A 20390-nucleotide genomic window follows, 5' to 3' on the forward strand; every position below is an offset into this window, starting at 1 on the left:
TTGTCCTGTCTTAGGCCTTTCTTGTCAGTATGTTCTAGTTTTCCCTTGTCCTGTCTTAGGCCTTTCTTGTCAGTATGTTCCTAGTTTTCCCTTGTCCTGTCTTAGGCCTTTCTTGTCAGTATGTTCCTAGTTTTCCCTTGTCCTGTCTTAGGCCTTTCTTGCCAGTATGTTCCTAGTTTTCCCTTGTCCTGTCTTAGGCCTTTCTTGCCAGTATGTTCCTAGTTTTCCCTTGTCCTGCCTTAGGCCTTTCTTGCCAGTATGTTCCTTGTTTGCTCTTGTCCTGTCTTAGGCCTTTCTTGCCAGTATGTTCCTAGTTTTCCCTTGTCCTTCCTTAGGCCTTTCTTGCCAGTATGTTCCTAGTTTGCTCTTGTCCTGCCTTAGGCCTTTCTTGTCAGTATGTTCCTAGTTTTCCCTTGTCCTGTCTTAGCCCTTTCTTGCCAGTATGTTCCTAGTTTTCCCTTGTCCTGCCTTAGGCCTTTCTTGCCAGTATGTTCCTAGTTTGCCCTTGTCCTGCCTTAGGCCTTTCTTGCCAGTATGTTCCTAGTTTGCTCTTGTCCTGCCTTAGGCCTTTCTTGCCAGTATGTTCCTAGTTTGACATTGTCCTGTCTTAGGACTTGCCTGCGTGTTCCCAGCCTTGTTTTTGTCCTGTATTAGGCCTCACAGTGGCCTTCCTTGCCCACATGTTCTTAACTGTGCTACTGTCCTGTCTTGGCCTGCCAATGGTGTCCCACAAGCTGGAAAAAAGTAATATTACCCCCTCTTAAGCCCCCTACTAAAGGTTTGGAGAGGAATTGTTTGTGGATCTCTTTTAAAATGAGAGGTGCTTTGAGGTTAGTGGCAGGCTCCCAAGAATTCTCCTCTGGTCCAAAGTGTTTCCATGTGATGAGATATTATGGTTTATTTTGCTGAATACGTGCGTTCAAGATCTCTTGTACCTCATATTGCATATTTTCTTCTGAGGTTATATCTGTAGGTGTGGGAGGCTTCCTGGAGGACCAGGAAATGACCAGCAGTTTCAATAGAGAGACATGAAACACATTATGGATTCACAGAGAGATGGGAAGCTTTAGCATTTGTTGTTGGACAATGTTGTGGAAAATAAAATACTATTCCCTCTTCGGGAATGATAAGACTGTGAACAGAAAAACTTCAGTGAAAGAAATCTTTTATTATTATTATATCATTTGCAAATGGGTGTTGCAAGCCAGCAAGCAGACTTTTCTCTGAACAGACAGGACCTTTTATACCCCTTAGTTCATCTTTTTCAGCGTTGCGGTTAGCATGCCTAACTTATTTTCTTTTACCACCTGTGGTAGGGCTGGCCTTTCTGTTTCTGCTAGAAGCTTGTGTAAGGGGGGGGGGGGAGTGTGTGGGCAAAGGGGGTTTATGGCTGCCCTCGCTGTACTTATCTATCTGTGGCCTGAACATCGGGATCTCTCTTATCTTGACAGATCTGCATCTGTTTCCTTGGAACAAAGGAAGGTGGGGGGGGGGGGGGGGGGCTGCTCTCAGCATTGCTTCTCTTGATGTACAGATATAATAAGGAACAGAAATATAGCTAACTGCTTCTGCAGAAGGAGTTGACGTCACCAGAGCTGTGCAGGCAAATTTGTAACTTTGGTTCTGTGTCTCTTGCAGAGGCCTGTTTAGCTCATAGGCCCATATCGCGGCCTTCAGGACATGGTGGGGTTTATTTCAGGTCTGGGGGTGGCGGGGGTCTGGGGAAAGTGCTTTTGGCTCTACTGGAGCCAGCAATTCTGCACAACCTGTTTGTCAGTTTCCTCCTTCTGTAGCAGCTGGGTCAGACAAGCCAAATGATTTCTAAAAGTAAGGATTACTTTTTCTTTCTTAACTTTCAGCAAAAGCTACAATTTAAACATTCTCTTTAGCTCTATCTACTGTGTTTAGCAAAGCTATGAAGATATTCCTAGTGTCTGTTCTTCCTACCCTATTCCTAGCAGCATAGAGTAGGCCTTTTTAATATCAAACACATAAAGCAACTTAAAACACCTTAAATCTGTCATGTTCTATGTAATAGCAACATTTAAGTTTCATTTCTGACAATGTAAGGTCCAATGAATTGGGGTGCCAAGCATAGCAAGGGCACATGAAAGCATAAGTATTGAGTATTTAGCCAAACAAGATTACCCACTTTGAATTATGGCGCTGGTCGATGTCGAGCATCCTCATCTTTATTGTACTAAACACTTGCCCATAAGATTAGTACATTGGAGTTCTTTGGTGGTGAGATGGGCTGCGGGGCAGTCTACACAGTGAGGGGCAGAGGAAGAGGTACTCGAGGGTGCTTTCCACAGATGATCTGGAACGGAAAAGAACCAGTGGCCCTGCTCACATGGCTGTTATGTGAAAACTCTGTCCAAAGAAGTAAGATAGCACAGTTGTCTTGCTTTTTCTTAACATAGAGTCAAAGAAAGGTTGCGAGGACCTGATTGATCCTTTCAATCTGCCCCATTGCTCTGAGGGTGGTAGGCTGTGGTGAAGTCCAAAATGATGCTGGATACCCTGTCAGATAGGATGTGAGATGGTGTAATCTGAACACGTTGGATGAAGCAACCGGCTAATACAGGGGTCGAAGGTAGTCCAAAGAGAGGTATGAAATGAGCCATTTTAGAGAATCTATTCACTATGGCCCATATCCCAGTAAAGCCATGTGAGAGAGGGCCCACAATGAAGTCTGTGGAAATGTGGGTTCCCTGGGGACTGGGAACGATGTAACAACCCCAAGGGTCAGGCACAAACAGGTTTGTTCTGTGCACAAGCAGCACAGGAGTCCACGTAGACCTTCACGTCGTTCTTTACATGGGGCCACCAATAGTGGCACTGAAGGAGCTTGAGAGTTCGAGATACTCCTAGATGACCAGCCACGTGAGAGTTGTGTGCTCATTTCAACTCTTTTTCCCCGAAACCTCTGGCGTGAGACCTTTACCGGCCTCTTTCCCCTTAGGTGGAGAAAAAAAAAAACAGAAAGAAAAAAAAAAGAGACCCTGTAAAAGGAATTGGGAAAAGACCAAGAAACGTAAAAAAAATGGGACCAACCGATTTGAAAAATAAGATCAGACAATAAAGGAAAAAAATGTATTTTTTATTTTTAGTGATTGGCAAACGTTATCTTAGGGAATGTGCACTACATATTTGTATTTTGTTCTTTCTTTAGAATTCCACTCTCTGGCTTTGCAGTCCCTTATACTGTATTAGGTAAGGGTTTGTCTTTGCTCTGCATGTGTAACTGAGGTGCACTATTTCTGTTGGCATGTAGTTTTTCTGTAGGGCTTTGTTCTGTTAACCCCAGTAGGCGGTGTATTAGTGTTCTAGGGCATGGTATAACATTTGCATTGCATGTCATAGATAAGACGGCTGCTGTTTTGAGTCCTGAGGGGTTTGTGTTACTTCTCAAAGTGTTTGGCAGTGAAGGATTTGCAGTTACTGAGATGAGTGTTTGCATGGAAGAGGAGAACTGAGTGAGTGTGCATGTGCAGCTGAGTCTGGGGAGGGAATGAGAGGACCGTGTCTGCGTGTGTTTGTGAGAATGAGCATGAATGCATGTGAAAGAGTAGGAGAATGAACAGGAAAGTGTGTTAGTGTGTGAGAAAATTTGTGTGCATGCCGCTCCAATGTTTCCTCTAAGGATTGGGTTACTGTGAGCATAAAATGGATGGGCTTTTTGCATCAAAGAAAGTAGTGCTCACAGGGTAATGAAACAAAATGTTTGGCTCAGGAGCAAAACGTTTTGCACACAGCAACCCAATCCTTACAGGGAACATTGGGGCTGAGAGTGAGGGGGCACTTTCTTACGTGGCCAAATTGCCTGGCGATGGCGCTCTAATGAGACCCAGAAGCGAAAAAATAAAGAGGGACGCTTTGCAAAGCAGGATATAAAGTAAATAATGGAAGAAATATATTTAATGTGCAGACAAAAAATTAATTTTTTTTTTTTATAGGGTATGAAAATTGCAAACATCTCTTCCATCCTCCCTTCTGCTGCCATCTGGTGGACAAGATGAGGTTTACAGGCAACATATTCCAACTTGATTTCATTTGGCTTCAAGATGCTGTGGTAGTCATATGGCAGGAAAACGCAGACAGAGGCCGCTCAATTTATTTATTTATATTTTTATTTTATAATTTTTCTATACCGTTGTTTAGTAATATACCATCACAACGGTTTACATTTCGGCACGAAATAGATTGGTTAGGTTTCTAAGTTATCCATGGTGTGCCAGTATTTTACGGTTACATAGTTCAGTAATATACTCTAAATGAGAGATGGGTTGGGGTTACTATTCATATGATTTTGGGATAATCAATATGTGTATACTGTTTCAATTTAATATTTAATAATGGGTAACAAATAATAAAATTGTTAATTTTCCTTTTGTTGGTGACTTTCAGCTGTATTTGTTGTTAGTCATCGTTCTCATTGTGAAATGCTTTTTTGAAAAGCCAAGTTTTTAGGCCTTTTTTGAAAAGTTTTAATTCTTTCATTAATCTCAGTTCAAGTGGTAATGTGTTCCACAATAATGGTCCTGCCAAAGATAGAGCTCTCTCTCTCACTTGGGTCAACTTTGCTGTTCTGACCGAGGGAATGGTTGGTAGTGCTTTATTGGCTGACCTGAGATTTCTTTGTGGGACATGTAGTCGTAAAGCAGTGTTTAGCCAGTCAGCGTTTTCGTCATTAATTAATTTATGAATTGTGCAAAGTGTTTTGAATTGTACTCTTTGTTCTATTGGGAGCCAGTGTAAATCTGCAAGTGTTTGGGTGATATGATCTCTTCTGCCTTTTCCAGTAAGTATTCTGGCAGCTGAGTTTTGTAGTATTTGCAGTGGCCTGATTGTGGTGTATGGTAATCCTAGGAAGAGTGTGTTGCAGTAGTCCGTGCTGGCAAATATTAGTGCTTGTAGTACTGTACGAAAGTGTTCCTGGGTTAGTAAGGGTTTTAGTCTTCTAAGGACCATTAATTTGGCATAGCCTTCTCTTACTTTTATTGATATGTGTTGTTTAAGGCTGATTTCGGTGTCCATAATAATTCCTAGGTTTCTAACCTTATCGTTTAACTCCACTAATTTATCATTTTTAAGTTTGATGGGATTTTGAATTCTTACAATGTTTTTTCATTCAAGGTGTATAAATTCCGTTTTTTTTCTTTTTTTTTTATTTTCTTTTTCTAATTTAACATTACAGCAAGACATCATCTTACTAGAAGAAAATGGATATGCAATTTCAGTACATAACAAGAGAAAAAAAAAAAAGAAGGCAATAATTTCACATTCATCTGATTACAGAACAATTGCATTTCCCCTTAAAGAAACTTTGACCTGAGGGCAGAAAATTAATTGGAGACTAATAATGTAGAAACATCCTTAACATAGGGCTTAACGTGTCACAGGAGCTTATTACTACATGATCCACTCTAGTGCTAATTATTAGAGGGAGTTATGACTACCCTCCTAGCATTAAGGAAAGATTTTAGTTGTTCAGGATAGAAGAAAATAAAGCATTCTGTTGAAGACTTAATTACACACTTTCAGGGATATTTTAACACAAATGAAAACCCCAAAGAGACTACTTGGGCTCTTAGCACTAAAGATTCTCGTCTCTTCTCCTGTGTTACTGGGGCAAAATCTGGATATATACGAATCTGTGTACCCCTGAAGGGCACTGCCATATTCTTAAAGTATCTTTTCATAGTTTCACTAACATCCCTCTCAGTAATAAATGATACCATTAACGTAGCACATTCATAAAATTCAGAAGTTGAGTCTTCTAAAAATTGTGTAAGGTTCCCTTTAGCAACGATATTTTGAGAAATTTCTCGGTTTTTAGCAGAAACAGGTAAATAAAAAAGCTTATTAACTGAAGGGATTTCTCCCTCCTGAAATTTCAAAACCTCCAAGAAATATTTTCTCAATGAAACATAGGGAAGTTCTCCCACAATCTTAGGGAAATTAATAAATCTTAAGTTCAATGTCTCGAGTGGTTTTCCAAATGTTCCAGCCTGCGTGATACAGCGCTGAACTCTTTCACCATCTTGGCCTTATATTCCTGATTCCTCACCAACTCTGCTTCCACCGTCTCCATTCGCGGCTTTAATTCTTCTATCTGTACATCATGTGAGGCTATCTTCTGAGCAAAAATATCCATTTTATCATTAATTTCACTCACAACATTCCCTAATGTAGTCACTAGGTCCCATATAGCATCCAGCGTGATTGTCTCTGGCTTTAATGGCATTTGGAAGCGGGGATTTTATTTATTTTATTTAACAGTTTTTTATACCGACCTTCATAGTAAATAACCATATCGGATCGGTTTACAGTTTAACAAAGGGAAAACTAGAGTAATAATTCAAGTAAACGAAAGATAACAATAGGTAGGAATAAGTCAAAGTTACAATCAACAGGGGGAGAGAACTTGGAAGCTTACAACAAGCTGGAAAGAAGAAAGGCCGGTAAAGTGTTGTTACCATAGAATGAACAAATTAAAAAAACTTAAACAGTGCTATAACCTGAACGTCTCAGAGTCCATTTTATACGAGAAGACAGAGTGCCAGACCGGGTAGGAATGAATGCCAACTAGTAATTGACTGGTGGTTCAGGGAAGGCTTGGTGAAAGAGCCAGGTTTTAAGTCTTTTTCTAAAAGTTAAAAGGCAAGGCTCCAGTCTGAGATTTGATGGGATGCTGTTCCAGATAGATGGGCCTGCTATCGAAAAGGCTCTGTCTTTGGTCGTAGCGAGGCGTGTGGCTTTAGTGGGGGGGACATTGAGAGTGCCTTTGTAAATATCTCTAGTTGGTCTGTTAGAGGAGTGGAGTTTGAATGGTATTTCCAGGTCAAGTTGAAGTTGATGATGGATGGTTTTGTGGATTAAGGTGATTGATTTGTATAGAATTCTGAAATTCACTGGTAACCAGTGAAGGTTCCTGAGTATGGGTGAGATGTGTTCGCAGCGGTTGGTACTGGTCAACAATCTTGCTGCCGCATTTTGAATCATCTGCAGAGGTTTGGTAGTGGATTTGGGGAGTCCTAGTAGAAGGGCGCTGCAGTAGTCTATTTTGGCGAACAGTAGCGCTTGGAGAACTGTCCTGAAGTCATGGAAGAATAGGAGTGGTTTAAGTCGTTTTAGGACCTGTAATCTGAAGAAGCAGTCTTTAGTTGTTGTGTTGACCATTTTCCTTAGGTTTAGTCGGTTGTCTAAAATCACCCCAAGATCTCTAACCTGCTTACAGGTGATGTGAGAGTTTAGTGGTGGTGGTTGGGAGATATTGTTATCGTTTGAGGAGATGAGGAGAAGCTCTGTCTTAGAGGCGTTGAGGACCAAGTTTAAGCTGTTGAGTAGATTGGTGATGGATAGTAGGCAGTTATTCCAATGGGTGAGCGCTTTCAAGATTGATTCTGTTATGGGGATTAGAATCTGTACGTCGTCGGCGTACAGATAATGAATTAGGTTGAGATCTGTTAACAGTTGGCTGAGGGGGAGGAGGTATATGTTGAAGAGGGTTGGGGATAAAGAAGATCCTTGTGGTACGCCAAGGTTAGATTTTGTTAGGGGTGACTCTTTATTGTTGATTTTGACTTTGTAAGTCCTATTGCTGAGGAAGGACTTGAACCAGTTGTGAGCTGATCCGGAGATGCCGATATCTGCTAGGCGATCCAACAGGATGGTATGGTTGACGGTGTCGAAGGCCGCCGAGATGTCTAATAGGACTAGTAAGAAGGAGTGTCCTTTGTCTAACCCCATAATAATATGGTCTGTTAGTGAAATGAGGAGGGTTTCAGTGTTGTGTGATTTACGGAAACCATATTGCGATGGGTGTAAGATCTTGTGATCTTCCAGATAATCAGAAAGCTGTGTGTTTACCAGTTTCTCCGTTAGTTTGGCGACAAATGGGAGGTTAGAGATGGGTCTGAAATTAGCTAGTACATTTGGGTCTAAATTGTGTTTCTTGAGGAGGGGCTTAAGTGAAGCGGTTTTTAGACTGTCTGGGTAACTTCCTTGGGTTAGGAGGCTGTTTATGATGCTGGTCAGAGGTCCTGAGATCGAGTTTGGGATGAGAAGCAGGAGTCTCGATGGAATATTATCAGCCGGATGGCTAGATGGTTTCTAGTGGATAAACTCACCCACTTTCAGCACAGGTGAAATTCCAGCCAGCAAGTTCCTCCCAGCTCCAGCAACTGATCTCTCCGAAGCTTCCTCCTCTTTCTCCCGGGTAGGTGTTGACTCTGGGGGGAGGGGGGGGGGGGCCTGAAGCCAGACCCTCTGTCCCTGGAGTTTCCTGCTCTTCAGAGCTCTGTATTGGAGTCACAGTTGCTCCATCTCTCTGGCATCCTTTCGTTGGGTCTGCCTGAGTCACTTCGGAGCTCAGTGACTCAACTGCCTGAGAGAGGTCAGGGAGAGCTGCTATCACGGGCTTACGAGGATCCGGGGGGCTGAGCGTGATTTCCCCCAGCGAGACAAGCGCTCCACCGCTTGTTCCAGCAGCGGGGGTTTCACCTCCCGTTTCAAGCTCCTTCACAGGTGCGTAAGATGTTATCAAGCGCTGAGTCGTTAGCTCTGGGTCCGAAGGAAAGACACGGAGCTTTCCCTTCCTTTTTGCAGGCATTGTTACCAAAAATCTTATTGCAGAAACAGGAGCTCAGTGTTCACACAGCCTGTCACGCCACCATCTTGCCCCCTGTTTTTTCTATGTTAATTACTAGTTCCATTTGAATTAATAGTTGTTTTATTATGTCTAGATACATCATTGCAAAGTTCAGTGTTTTCTCAATTGACTCTTCCACTGGTAGAATTAGTTGGATGTCGTCAGCATATATGTAGCATATGATACCTAGCCCAGCCAGTAGGTGGCAGAGGGGGAGCATGTAAATGTTAAATAGAGTCGCTGAGGGTGCTGAGCCCTGGGGGACTCCTGTTTTTAGGCCAATCTTTTCTGATATTGTGTTTTTTATCTTTACCTGATAAGATCTATTTGTAAGATAGGATGTGACCAGTCAATTGTTTTTTTTTTTTGTAATCCAATTTCTTCCAGTCTTTTTAATAGTATGTTATGGTTCACTGTGTCAAATGCTGCGGACAGATCTAGTAGTATCAAAATGTAGTGTTTGCCGCTATCAAATCCGCGTAGTACGCTATCTACAAACTGCCTGCATTAAAGAACCAAAGTCAAACAATCCATGGTACAGTGAACAAATCAAAGAAGTAAAACAGATACTTAGAAAAAAAGAAAAAGAATGGAAAAACAACAAATCAACTGAGAATCTAACTAAGTACAGAAAACAACTAGCATACTACAAAAAAACAGTCTTAGACACCAAAATAAAATACTACAGCTCAAAAATAGAAAAATTTGCAAACAATGCCAGAACCCTATTTAATATAGTAAACAACCTAACATGTAACAACACTATCAATCATCTAACCCTACAAGAAAATCAATGCAATGATGTAGCCCAATTCTTTAATGACAAAATCGAGAATCTAAGGGAAAAAATCCCTGTGTAAGGAGTGAGGTAGGCGAGAATAAGGTAAGAGTAAAATAATATGTTTATTGATATACAATCTTAATAATTCTAAGTATTAAAGGTATACAGTTCTAAGCACTAAAATATACAATTCTAAACATATACAGTTCTAAGAACTAAAGTATACAGTTCTAAGCACAAAAATATACAGTTCTAAGTACTAAAGTATACAGTTCTAAGCATGTACAGTTCTTAAGCATTAAAAGGTACAGTTCTTACAGTTCCTAAGCATCAAAAACAATTCTAAGCATATTCATCTGTATTCGTGCACAATATATATTTCGGCCAATACTCCCAACACCCTTTTCATCAGCCTGTCTCAGAGAGAGAGCCCAGTACAGGCAAAAGGGACCCAGTCACTTCGTACGTCTACAAAGTGACACGCAGTGCTTTGCTTGCCAGCAAAGCGAAAGTATGTTTCTCGCTCTCCCCGTTTTGCAGCCATAGCTGTTCGTCCTTTATAGCCCAATGTCAACAAGTGTGCGTGCCAAACTAGACTGTGTGTTTGTGGGACAGGATTACTCCTTGCCAGCAGTTCCAGTCTAAACAATACTAGTCAGGTCATCTCTACTCCAGGCCGAATGTCAGTGCTGCAGCTGATTCTGCAGTTTCCCTAACATTCCACCCCTGAGTAATCATGTCCTGCAATCCACAGTAGTGGAAGAGGCTATAGTAGGAGGGTGTGGTCAACTTAATTGGTGAACACAATGGGTCAACACAGGATACAAATACACATGACAAGTATGATAGTGTGTAGGAGCCAATTTAACATAGCGGAGCGACCGGTCGTCAATGATTTTGTGACTCAAAGAATGAAGATGTTCAGCTACAAATAGAGTTTTAAGTGACACAATATCTATAGACTTATTCAAACAGGCTAACATGTGCTGTAATTAATGAGATGCAGTGTGCTAATCTATATTTACATAGGTCAAAACAATATGTAATTGAACATGCATGAAACGCTGGTCCTCTTAGGACTAGCAAATATAGAAAAAACAAGGGCTACTATCAGATTTGCAAGAAAAAGCTCCTTCTGAGTAATGGGTCAGAATATCCTTATCAATACCTAAGCCCCATCTAAACTGCATGGCCCTGGAGTTTAACTGACACAGAGATCTGCCCAATTTAAAACAGTAGCAAGGCGTGCCTGTGGCCTGCCAGGAGTGTCCACAGTGATTGGTCTCAGTATCTTGAATCTTCTGTCATCCATTGTGATCTCCATTCTTCCTGTTGTATGTGGTTGGCCTCTCTGACTTCTGGGGGACACCCAGCTCATCAGGATAGATATATAGGCCACCTTTCATTGATGATCCAGCATCAGGCCTACTGCGCTCAGTATAGCCTGCGTCCACATGTGCAGTTATTTGGGTGCCTCTCCACCCCTCGATGAAGTATGGTCTTGGGTCCTTGCTCAATAGCATCTCCCACTGGCAGCATACAGCCTGCTAATCTCATTCTCTTTTAGGTATCTGGAACAGTTAAACTCAGGTGTAGTACATAGTCCCCCACCCCCTGGTGGTGCTAAAAAAAAATAAAAATTACTGTTTCAAAAATCTAGTCTAGGTCTTTCTAAAAAAAAACTATTGTCTGAACCATTAACACAGAGAAGAGCAACTACAGAGCAATAAAACTGCATCAATTCAGTATCATTAACGTGAGAATCAAAATAGTAACAATCACAAGTAACAGTGTGACTAGGTATTACTAAGTGTATCACAATCATATTTCATCATAATTATCAGTTATTACATTTCAAAGAGATATACATTTTACTTAAAAACATTGTCTAAGTAAGGCCACCCCCATGGAACAAAGAAATTCTGAGCACTTCAGTCCATAAAATGAAAGATTCAAGGTATCTTCTGTGGCAAAGGTGGGATGACTTCAAGTTATGAGGTCAATGACAAATGATGTGAATATGTCTTGCAGCACAGCACTCTGCAAGCTGTCCTCGAAGTACAGCCGCTGCACTCCCAGCACTAATTCAGATGTTTGTGTGTATGGATTAATACCTGATATAAGATGAATAAAAACCAAAATTAAGTAAATAAGAAACTCTACAATAAAATCAATAACTTCTCGTATGCAATAATCCCTATATACACTATTCATATGGATCTCCAATATTATGTTATCATAATTCAAAGAAACAGCTTCATAATATCTAATCCCTTTTTTGTTTTCCCCACTTTTCTATAAAGTAATACAATATTCAGACAAAAGCAACCCAGATGCTTAGACATCCTTTCATTCAAACTGTCACACATCTGTTCATTGCACAAAAGACAAAACAACAATTAACACATATTGTGAGCTCAAAAATCAAATCAAAAAGTAAAGTTAAACCAGAAAAAAAACTGGAAAATGTTGGCCAGGGTAAAACAAAAATCAGAATTCTGTTTAAAAGTGGAAAAGAAAATAACCTGAAAAAATCTGAAAAAAGAAAGATATCAGTCTCACTTCTTTCATGGCAGGAAGGCTGTCGACCTGGAAAATAAAATCTGGCATACAACAAAATTATTGATTACAGTCAAATTATTTCGTATGTCTGTTAAGCCTCAAGGAGGCGCTACTACAAGGCACTCTAACTTGGCCTCGGTCTTAGCAGGGACAGCTTTCTTCTTTGCCTTCGGAGCCACTGTGGAATAATATAAATTCAGTCAGCAGAAACTCAGATCTCTGCCCTCATTGCTGAAGAAAAAAACAAAACAAAACCTGTACTTCTGTGAAACATAATAAAAGCAATTGGAATTTGCAAGGAAAAGCTTGTGGGGTTGCTTTACTGGCTAGACCCCCCCTTCAAGCCTGCTCAGCTTTTTTAAAGATTTGCTGACAGTGTCTACGGGGGAAGGCCCCCCTTCTCGGAGTGGAGAATTACTAACAGCATCACTTGAACCTGTACCTAAACAAATGATGGGAAAGTACTGTTATCTAGTATACTAGGCCTTGACTGGAGACAGCTCTCCTACACAAGCTGCGGCCGTGCCGACTCAGAATTGTGTTTTCATAGTAGGGAAGACAAATACATTCCGTTCCCTTGGGTAAAACTATACTTGCAAGTAAACAAAAGTCAACAGGGAAAAAAAAAGGAAGAAGAGAATCACCTCTTAGCATAATATACTCTAAAACATTATTAAAACATTTTGTCCATAAAACTTTAGCAGTGACTGCTTCACTTAAATGACGTCAGAAGCTATTGTTATTCAGTGCACTTTTCTACAGTCAGTAAACTCTGTCTTCATGTAATGACACACAAACAGAACACATAATGACAGAGAACCACAGACAAAAAACAATTATCGAACATTAAAGTTCAAAAAGTAGGCCTTTTAAAAGTAAAAACAAAAATCTTTGGATCCAAAATTAAGCAAAAATCAGAATTTTTAAAACAGATCTGTTCAGAAAAAAAACAAAACAAAATCTAGGAGAAAGAAAACTCTCAGCTTCCTGTACAGCAGCTTTTATTCTTGTAAGTCTGTAAAAGAAAAATCTCACATACAAAGAGAGGTTAATTCTAATCATTTAAATCACATTACAAAGTATTAAACGGCTAGCTATAAGTAACTGAGCAGCACCGTTAAGGTTAAAAATCACTAGATGGGAGAAAGAAAAAAAAGTTTAGTCTCTCCCTGCTTCTGTTTTAGCTAAATCTATAGCTGCACAATTAAAATATTACAAGCTTTTCATTAGGTTATCAGCTGAGGCCACATAGGGGCCTGCCGGGAAGGGAAGGTAAATACTGAATGTAAAATCCAGGGGTTTGTGACAATTCTTTCCTGTATGTCCTTTTATAACAAATGCCACAAAACTTCTAGGCTTCCCTTCAACATCCTGTTACAGATGTATGCAATGGCGGATTTTCACTCCCCCCTCTTCTGGATCATTTGCTCCTCTGTTCGCAGTGATGTTTATATTCATTCTTATAATCAGAGGAGGATTTGGTTTTATGGTGTTCCCAAAGGATTTCTAATTCTCACTTAAATCAGTCTTACACTGCTCATAGCGTTGTATATCTTTTGCCAAATGGGCAGGGGAAAAAAAAATAAATTTCTCCAGTTTTTAACAATAGTCATATGAAGGCTGTGCTCATTTTTGAGCATTGTGGCATGGATATACTTAAAAATCTTATTTTCTATATCACCAAAAGAATTTGTCTGCTAAGGCATTAGAATGCCATGGATTCTTCCCACATACTGCTGCTCTAAAAAGTGTTTTTTCTTAGTTGCTGCTTTTAATTCTAGTTTAGTGTCCTTGTGATTCCTAACAAACGACACCTTCTGTTGTCACATAATGCTAAATACACACAGAATGGGATACATAATCATGACACATTTGTGTAAGAGCGGCAGAGCAAAAAAGTGTTCTACTACTGCAAAGAAAGGAATGATAGGGGCAATAAAATGTGACGGAGTGTTGCCAGGCACTCCCCTTTCCCTAAACCTGGTATTGTGTGTTACTGGGGTATTGTGTGCCACTGGGGCATCTACCCTATCTACTGTTGTCTCACGACAATTTTCATTCTGTTCCTCAATTGTTCTTAAACACTTGTCTAAAGGTTTTAAAGAGGCTGGGTCATTATGCTGATAGCCACAGGCTCCAAATGTTTCATTAATCTGTTCACGGGCTGGGGAATCTAATTCTATAACGGGAACTCTGCTCGTGATATCAACCCTAGCGGAGTTCCCTGTAGGCTGATTCAGTAGGGGGATAGTGGGGGTTGGGAGTTGGTGCTCTGAAGTTAAATTAGGAGTATATCCAGCTGCCTTTAAAGGCTGGTCACTAACTTTCTGTGTCTGTATAGCGGGAAATTCATGCCCCATTCTATCTATCTAACCAACCTCAAACCCTCTCTCACTAATTCCTGCTGAATATTTATCATACTATTACCATTCACAACTGTGTCATATTTATTCATTTGATTACCTATGTACTGTTTCATAGTCTTATTTTTTCACTTGCTATTCTAATGTATCAATAGGCTGAAATGTAAATATTGTGCTGTTCAATTTCTCCCCTTCCATCCCAAGTTTATTTTCCTTGTTTTTTGTAACTTTCCCTCTCCCTTTTTCTGATTCACTGTATTTAAAGTTCAAGGTTCTTATTGAAAATATTGTTTTTTACGTTACGTTATGCTTTACACTCCTTGTTATTTGTAAACCGGGTTGATGTGATGCCTATCATGAAACTCAGTATAACAAAAACAATAAATAAATAAATAAATAAATATCTTGCTGTGTGAAATCTTCTAACACTTGGGTAACCTCCTGTTCTACTGCTTGCCCATTTGTCCTACGCCGAACAATAGGGCATGCTTGTTCGACAGTATTTATTTTTGACGGGGATTCTACTTCTGCCTCCTCTGCACTGTCTGTATCTGTGGAATCCCAAATATTCCCGTCCCATGTTTCGGGATTCCATTCATTTTTCATTTTATTCACTTGTCTACGCTTTCGATATTTATGCTGTGCCAGCCGCACAGCCGCTTGGTCTGCCACTGATTGATAATGGTCTGCTTTCTGGGAAACTGTTTCTAAGTGGCATCGCAACATAATGTTGTCTTTTAACAGACCATCCATTTCTTTTTCAAGTTCAGCTAATTTCAATTGCAAGCTGTGCTTTTCTTCGTGACACTTTCTGTATCCTGTCAGTAAAAGCCAGCCACGTCTTCCTACTGCCTCTAGTTCCTTCCCTTTTTTTACTGGGACCTCTTGTAATTTGTCTACAATATTTACAGGCTCGCTACCTACATCCCATGCTTCTGCCAATCCCATATTCTTTGCCCATTCCTGTGCCAGCACAGAGTAGGGAATTTTTTCCCATCCTGGGATTTTAACATCCACAGGAGTAACAGGTTCGGATGGCTGCTTTGCTTTCTTTTTAAATAAAGCCTTTTTAAATAAAGCCATCCCTACCCTCGTCGCCAAATGTAAGGAGTGAGGTAGGCGAGAATAAGGTAAGAGTAAAATAATATGTTTATTGATATACAATCTTAATAATTCTAAGTATTAAAGGTATACAGTTCTAAGCACTAAAGTATACAGTTCTAAGCACAAAAATATACAGTTCTAAGTACTAAAGTATACAGTTCTAAGCATGTACAGTTCTTAAGCATTAAAAGGTACAGTTCTTACAGTTCCTAAGCATCAAAAACAATTCTAAGCATATTCATCTGTATTCGTGCACAATATATATTTCGGCCAATACTCACAACACCCTTTTCATCAGCCTGTCTCAGAGAGAGAGCCCAGTACAGGCAAAAGGGACCCAATCACTTCGTACGTCTACAAAGTGACACGCAGTGCTTTGCTTGCCAGCAAAGCGAAAGTATGTTTCTCGCTCTCCCCGTTTTGCAGCCATAGCTGTTCGTCCTTTATAGCCCAATGTCAACAAGTGTGCGTGCCAAACTAGACTGTGTGTTTGTGGGACAGGATTACTCCTTGCCAGCAGTTCCAGTCTAAACAATACTAGTCAGGTCATCTCTACTCCAGGCCGAATGTCAGTGCTGCAGCTGATTCTGCAGTTTCCCTAACACCCTGTAACTACAAAACAAGAGATTAGGATGCCCACTAGAGACGTCAGTATCTGGGATGAATTTGAGGAGGTATCACACCCTGAAGTAGAAAAAATGATTAGGCAATTAAACCCTGCTACCCACAAAAGCGACACCATACCCATTACAGAACTTAAAAAAATAGCCGACACAATAACCCCAACCTTAACTAAAATCATCAACCTCTCACTAGACGAAGGAGTAATGCTGGATACCTTGAAAGAAGCCATAATCAAGCCAATTATTAAGAAAAAGAACCTTGACCCCTTAAATCTTAGCAACTACAGACCACAGAAACATAACATAGAAACATAGAAATGACGGCAGAAGAAGACCAAATGGCCCATCCAGTCTGCCCAGCAAGCTTCCCTCATTTCTTCTCCCATACTTATCTGTTTCTCTTAGCTCTTGGTTCTAATTCCCTTCCACCCCCGCCATTAATGTAGAGAGCGGTGGAGGAGCTGCATCCAAGTGAAATATCTAGCTTGATTAGTTAGAGGTAGTAGGGGTAGTAACCGCCGCAATAAGCAAGCTACACCCATGCTTATTTGTTTTTACCCAGATTATGTTATACAGCCCTTATTGGTTGTTTATCTTCTCCCCTGCCGTTGAAGCAGGGAGCTATGCTGGATATGCGTGAGGTATCAGTTTTTTTCTTCTCCCCTGCCATTGAAGCAGAGAGCTATGCTGGATATGCATCGAAAGTGAAGTATCAGGCACATTTGGTTTGGGGTAGTAACCGCCGTGACAAGCCAGCTACTCCCCGCTTTGTGAGTGTGAATCCTTTTTTCTTCTCCCCTGCCGTTGAAGTTATGCTGGATATGCGTGAAGTATCAGGTTTTCTTTTCCCCTGCCGTTGAAGCAGAGAGCTATGCTGGATATGCGTCGAGAGTGAAGTATCAGGTACATTGGTTTGGGGTAGTAACCGCCGTAACAAGCCAGCTACTCCCCGCTTTGTGAGTGCGAACCCTTTTTTCTTCTCCCCTGCCGTTTAAGCAGAGAGCTCTGCTGGATGTGTGAAGTAACAGTTTTTCTTCTCCCCTGCTGTTGAAGCAGAGAACTATGCTGGATATGCATTGAAAGTGAAGTATAAGAATGGAGTGATCAAGCTAGTTGAAAGGGCATCAGGAATAGAGGAAGGTGGAGGTAGTAATTTGGATATTTGGTTTGGGGTAGTAACCGCCGTAACAAGCCAGCTACTCCCGTCTTTGTGAGTGCAAATCCTTTTTTCCACATTTCCTCTTGCTGTTGAATCTTAGAGTGATGTTGGAGTCACAGTAACCATGTGTATGTTTATTGACTAAGGGTATTGTCTCCAGGCAGTAGCCATCATTCTGGCGAGTCACCCACTCTTCATTGGCGGCCTCTTGACTTTATGGATCCACAGTGTTTATCCCACGCCCCTTTGAAGTCCTTCACAGTTCTGGTCTTCACCACTTCCTCCGGAAGGGCATTCCAGGCATCCACCACCCTCTCCGTGAAGAAATACTTCCTGACATTGGTTCTGAATCTTCCTCCCTGGAGCTTCAAATCGTGACCCCTGGTTCTGCTGATTTTTTTCTTATGGTAAAGGTTTGTCGTTGCCTTTGGATCATTAAAACCTTTCAAGTATCTGAAAGTCTGTATCATATCACCTCTGCTCCTCCTTTCCTCCAGGGTGTACATATTTAGATTCTTCAATCTCTCCTCGTACGTCATGCGATGAAGATCCTCCACCTTCCTGGTCGCCCTTCTCTGTACCCGCTTCCATCTTGTCTTTGTCTTTTTGTAGATACGGTCTCCAGAACTGAACACAGTACTCCAGGTGAGGCCTCACCAAGGACCTGTACAAGGGAATAATCACTTCCCTTTTCTTACTCGATATTCCTCTCTCTATGCAGCCCAGCATTCTTCTGGCTTTTGCTATCGCCTTGTCGCATTGTTTCGCAGACTTCATATCATTAGACACTATCACCCCCAAGGTCCCTCTCCTGCTCCGTGCACGTCAGCCTTTCCCCCCCCATCGAATACAGTTCATTCGGATTTCCGCTCCCCATATGCATGACTTTGCACTTCTTGGCATTGAATCTCAGCTGCCATATCTTCGACCACTCTTCCAGTTTCCTTAGATCCCGTCTCATTCTCTCCACTCCTTCCGGCGTGTCCACTCTGTTGCAGATCTTAGTGTCATCCGCAAAAGACAAACCTTACCTTCTATCCCGTCCGCAATGTCGCTCACAAAGATATTGAACAGGACCGGTCCCAACACCGATCCTTGCGGTACACCACTTAAAACCGCTCTCTCTTCAGAGAAGGTTCCGTTTACCATCACACATTGTCTTCTGTCCGTCAACCAATTTGCAATCCAGGTCACCACCTTGTCACTCACTCCCAAGCTTCTCGTTTTATTCACCAGTCTCCTGTGCGGAACCGTATCAAAAGCTTTGCTGAAATCCAAGTATATGACATCGAGCGCTCTTCCTTGGTCCAATTCCTTGGTTACCCAGTCAAAAAAGTCAATCAGATTTGTCTGACAGGATCTTCCCCTGGTGAATCCATGTTGCCTCTGGTCCATCAATTCTCCGGACTGTAGATAGTTCACTATTCTCTCTTTCAGCAGAGACTCCATTACTTTTCCCACCACCGAAGTGAGGCTAACCGGCCTGTAGTTGCCAGCCTCCTCCCTGTTCCCACTCTTGTGAAGCGGGACCACCACCGCTCTTCTCCAGTCTCTCGGCACCACTCCCGTTTCTAGGGATCTATTGAACAGGTCACACAGCGGACCCGCCAGAACATCTCTGAGCTCCCTCAATATCCTTGGATGAATCCCATCAGGCCCCATGGCTTTGTCCACTTTCAGGTTCTTTAGCTCTTCCCACACATTTTCTACTGTAAAAGGATTTTCATCTATTCCACTTCCCTCCAGTTTCTTGTTGTGTAGAGATGGTCCTTCTCCAGGGTCTTCTTTAGTGAACACAGAGCTGAAGTATTCGTTTAATATTTCTGCCATTTCTTCGTCTGTCTCCACACATTGATCATTACCACCTTTCAATTTCACTATACCACTTTGGACCTTTCTCTTTTCGCTGATGTATCTGAAAAATGTTTTGTCACCATTTTTTATCTCCTTGGCAATCCTCTCTTCTGCTTGATTTTTTGCCAACTTGATTGTTTTCTTCGTCTCCCTCAGTTGATACAAATATTCTTCTTTGTGCTCCTCCCTTTGGGATCCTTTATATTTCTTGAATGCTGTTCTTTTAGCTTTAATTTTGTCAGCCACCTCCTTTGAGAACCAGATAGGTTTCAATTTTCTTTTGCTTTTCTTTATGTTTCTAACATATAGAGCAGTTGCCTTGGTGATTGCTCCTTTTAGATTGGTCCACTGCTGATCCACATCTCTCTCGTTCTCCCATCCTTTAAGTTCTTCCTCCAGGTACTTTCCCATTTCCTCAAAGTCTGTGTTTTTGAACTGTAAAACTCGGGTCTTTGTGGTTCTTTTCCCTATTCTATTAGTCTCGGGTCTATGTGGTTCTTTTCCCTATTCTATTAGTCTCGGGTCTTTTCCCTATTCTATTAGTCTAGGGTCTTTGTGGTTCTTTTCCCTATTCTATTAGTCTCCAACTTACCCCTAAAAGCCAAACTAATCGAAAAATCAGTTCAAAAACAACTATCTAACCACCTAGAAAATAACAACATACTATATCCAGCACAACATGGATTCCGCAAACACTACAGTACAGAAACATTGCTATTAGCTCTATCAGACAATATCTTAAGAGGATTCGATACAGGAACACACTACATTCTGGTTCTATTAGATCTCTCTGCAGCATTTGACACTGTAAATCACAGAATACTAATCAATAGACTGAAAGAAATAGGACTCACTAACAAAACACTAAAATGGTTCGAGTCATACTTAAACAACAGATGTTTTCAGGTACAAATAAAAAATGCACTTTCAGACAAAGTCAAACTGCTAACTGGTGTCCCACAGGGATCAGCCCTATCTGCAACACTCTTTAACATCTACCTCCTCCCAGTATGTCACTTACTAGCAGGACTGGGAATCGTACATTACATTTATGCAGATGATATACAATTACTGTTACCCATTCCAAACACCATTGAAGAAACAATGAAACTAGCCAATATGTACCTAGAAATAATTAAACAGCTCCTAAACCAGATGGAATTGGTTATAAACATTGACAAAACTGAATTCTTACATCTTGAACGTAAAAACACTCACCACACACAACCAACATTCACAATCAAAAATATTCAAACCACCGAGTTAGCAACAAAAGTTAGGAATCTAG

The 20390-nt window shown here is 41.0% G+C and overlaps 2 protein-coding genes across 2 annotated transcripts in view; both read right to left on the reverse strand.

The window, feature by feature from the left end:
* The window catches only part of GPC2 (glypican 2), a 98548-nt gene that overhangs the window by 9898 nt on the left and 68260 nt on the right, over positions 1–20390 (reverse strand).
* On the reverse strand, positions 11546–15749 carry LOC115078152. The gene is made up of 2 exons (XM_029580859.1): positions 14767–15749; positions 11546–14364 (listed from the first exon to the last, which is right to left on the reverse strand). Exons 1-2 carry the CDS (start codon positions 15443–15445, stop codon positions 13823–13825), a joined length of 1221 nt encoding a protein of 406 aa, XP_029436719.1. The 5' UTR covers positions 15446–15749; the 3' UTR covers positions 11546–13822.

Source organism: Rhinatrema bivittatum, chromosome 16 (genome assembly GCF_901001135.1).
Source record: "Rhinatrema bivittatum chromosome 16, aRhiBiv1.1, whole genome shotgun sequence".
Lineage (NCBI taxonomy): Eukaryota > Metazoa > Chordata > Amphibia > Gymnophiona > Rhinatrematidae > Rhinatrema > Rhinatrema bivittatum.

What these genes read in the sequence shown, in the direction of transcription:
- LOC115078152 (XM_029580859.1), bottom strand. Translation starts at nt 15,445, where the DNA reads ATGGCTTTATTTAAAAAGGCTTTATTTAAAAAGAAAGCAAAGCAGCCA. An exon ending in AGAAGATTTCACACAGCAAG is followed by an intron (nt 14,365 to 14,766) that starts ATATTTATTTAT and finishes TTGGTTAGATAG; the next exon opens with ATAGAATGGGGCATGAATTT.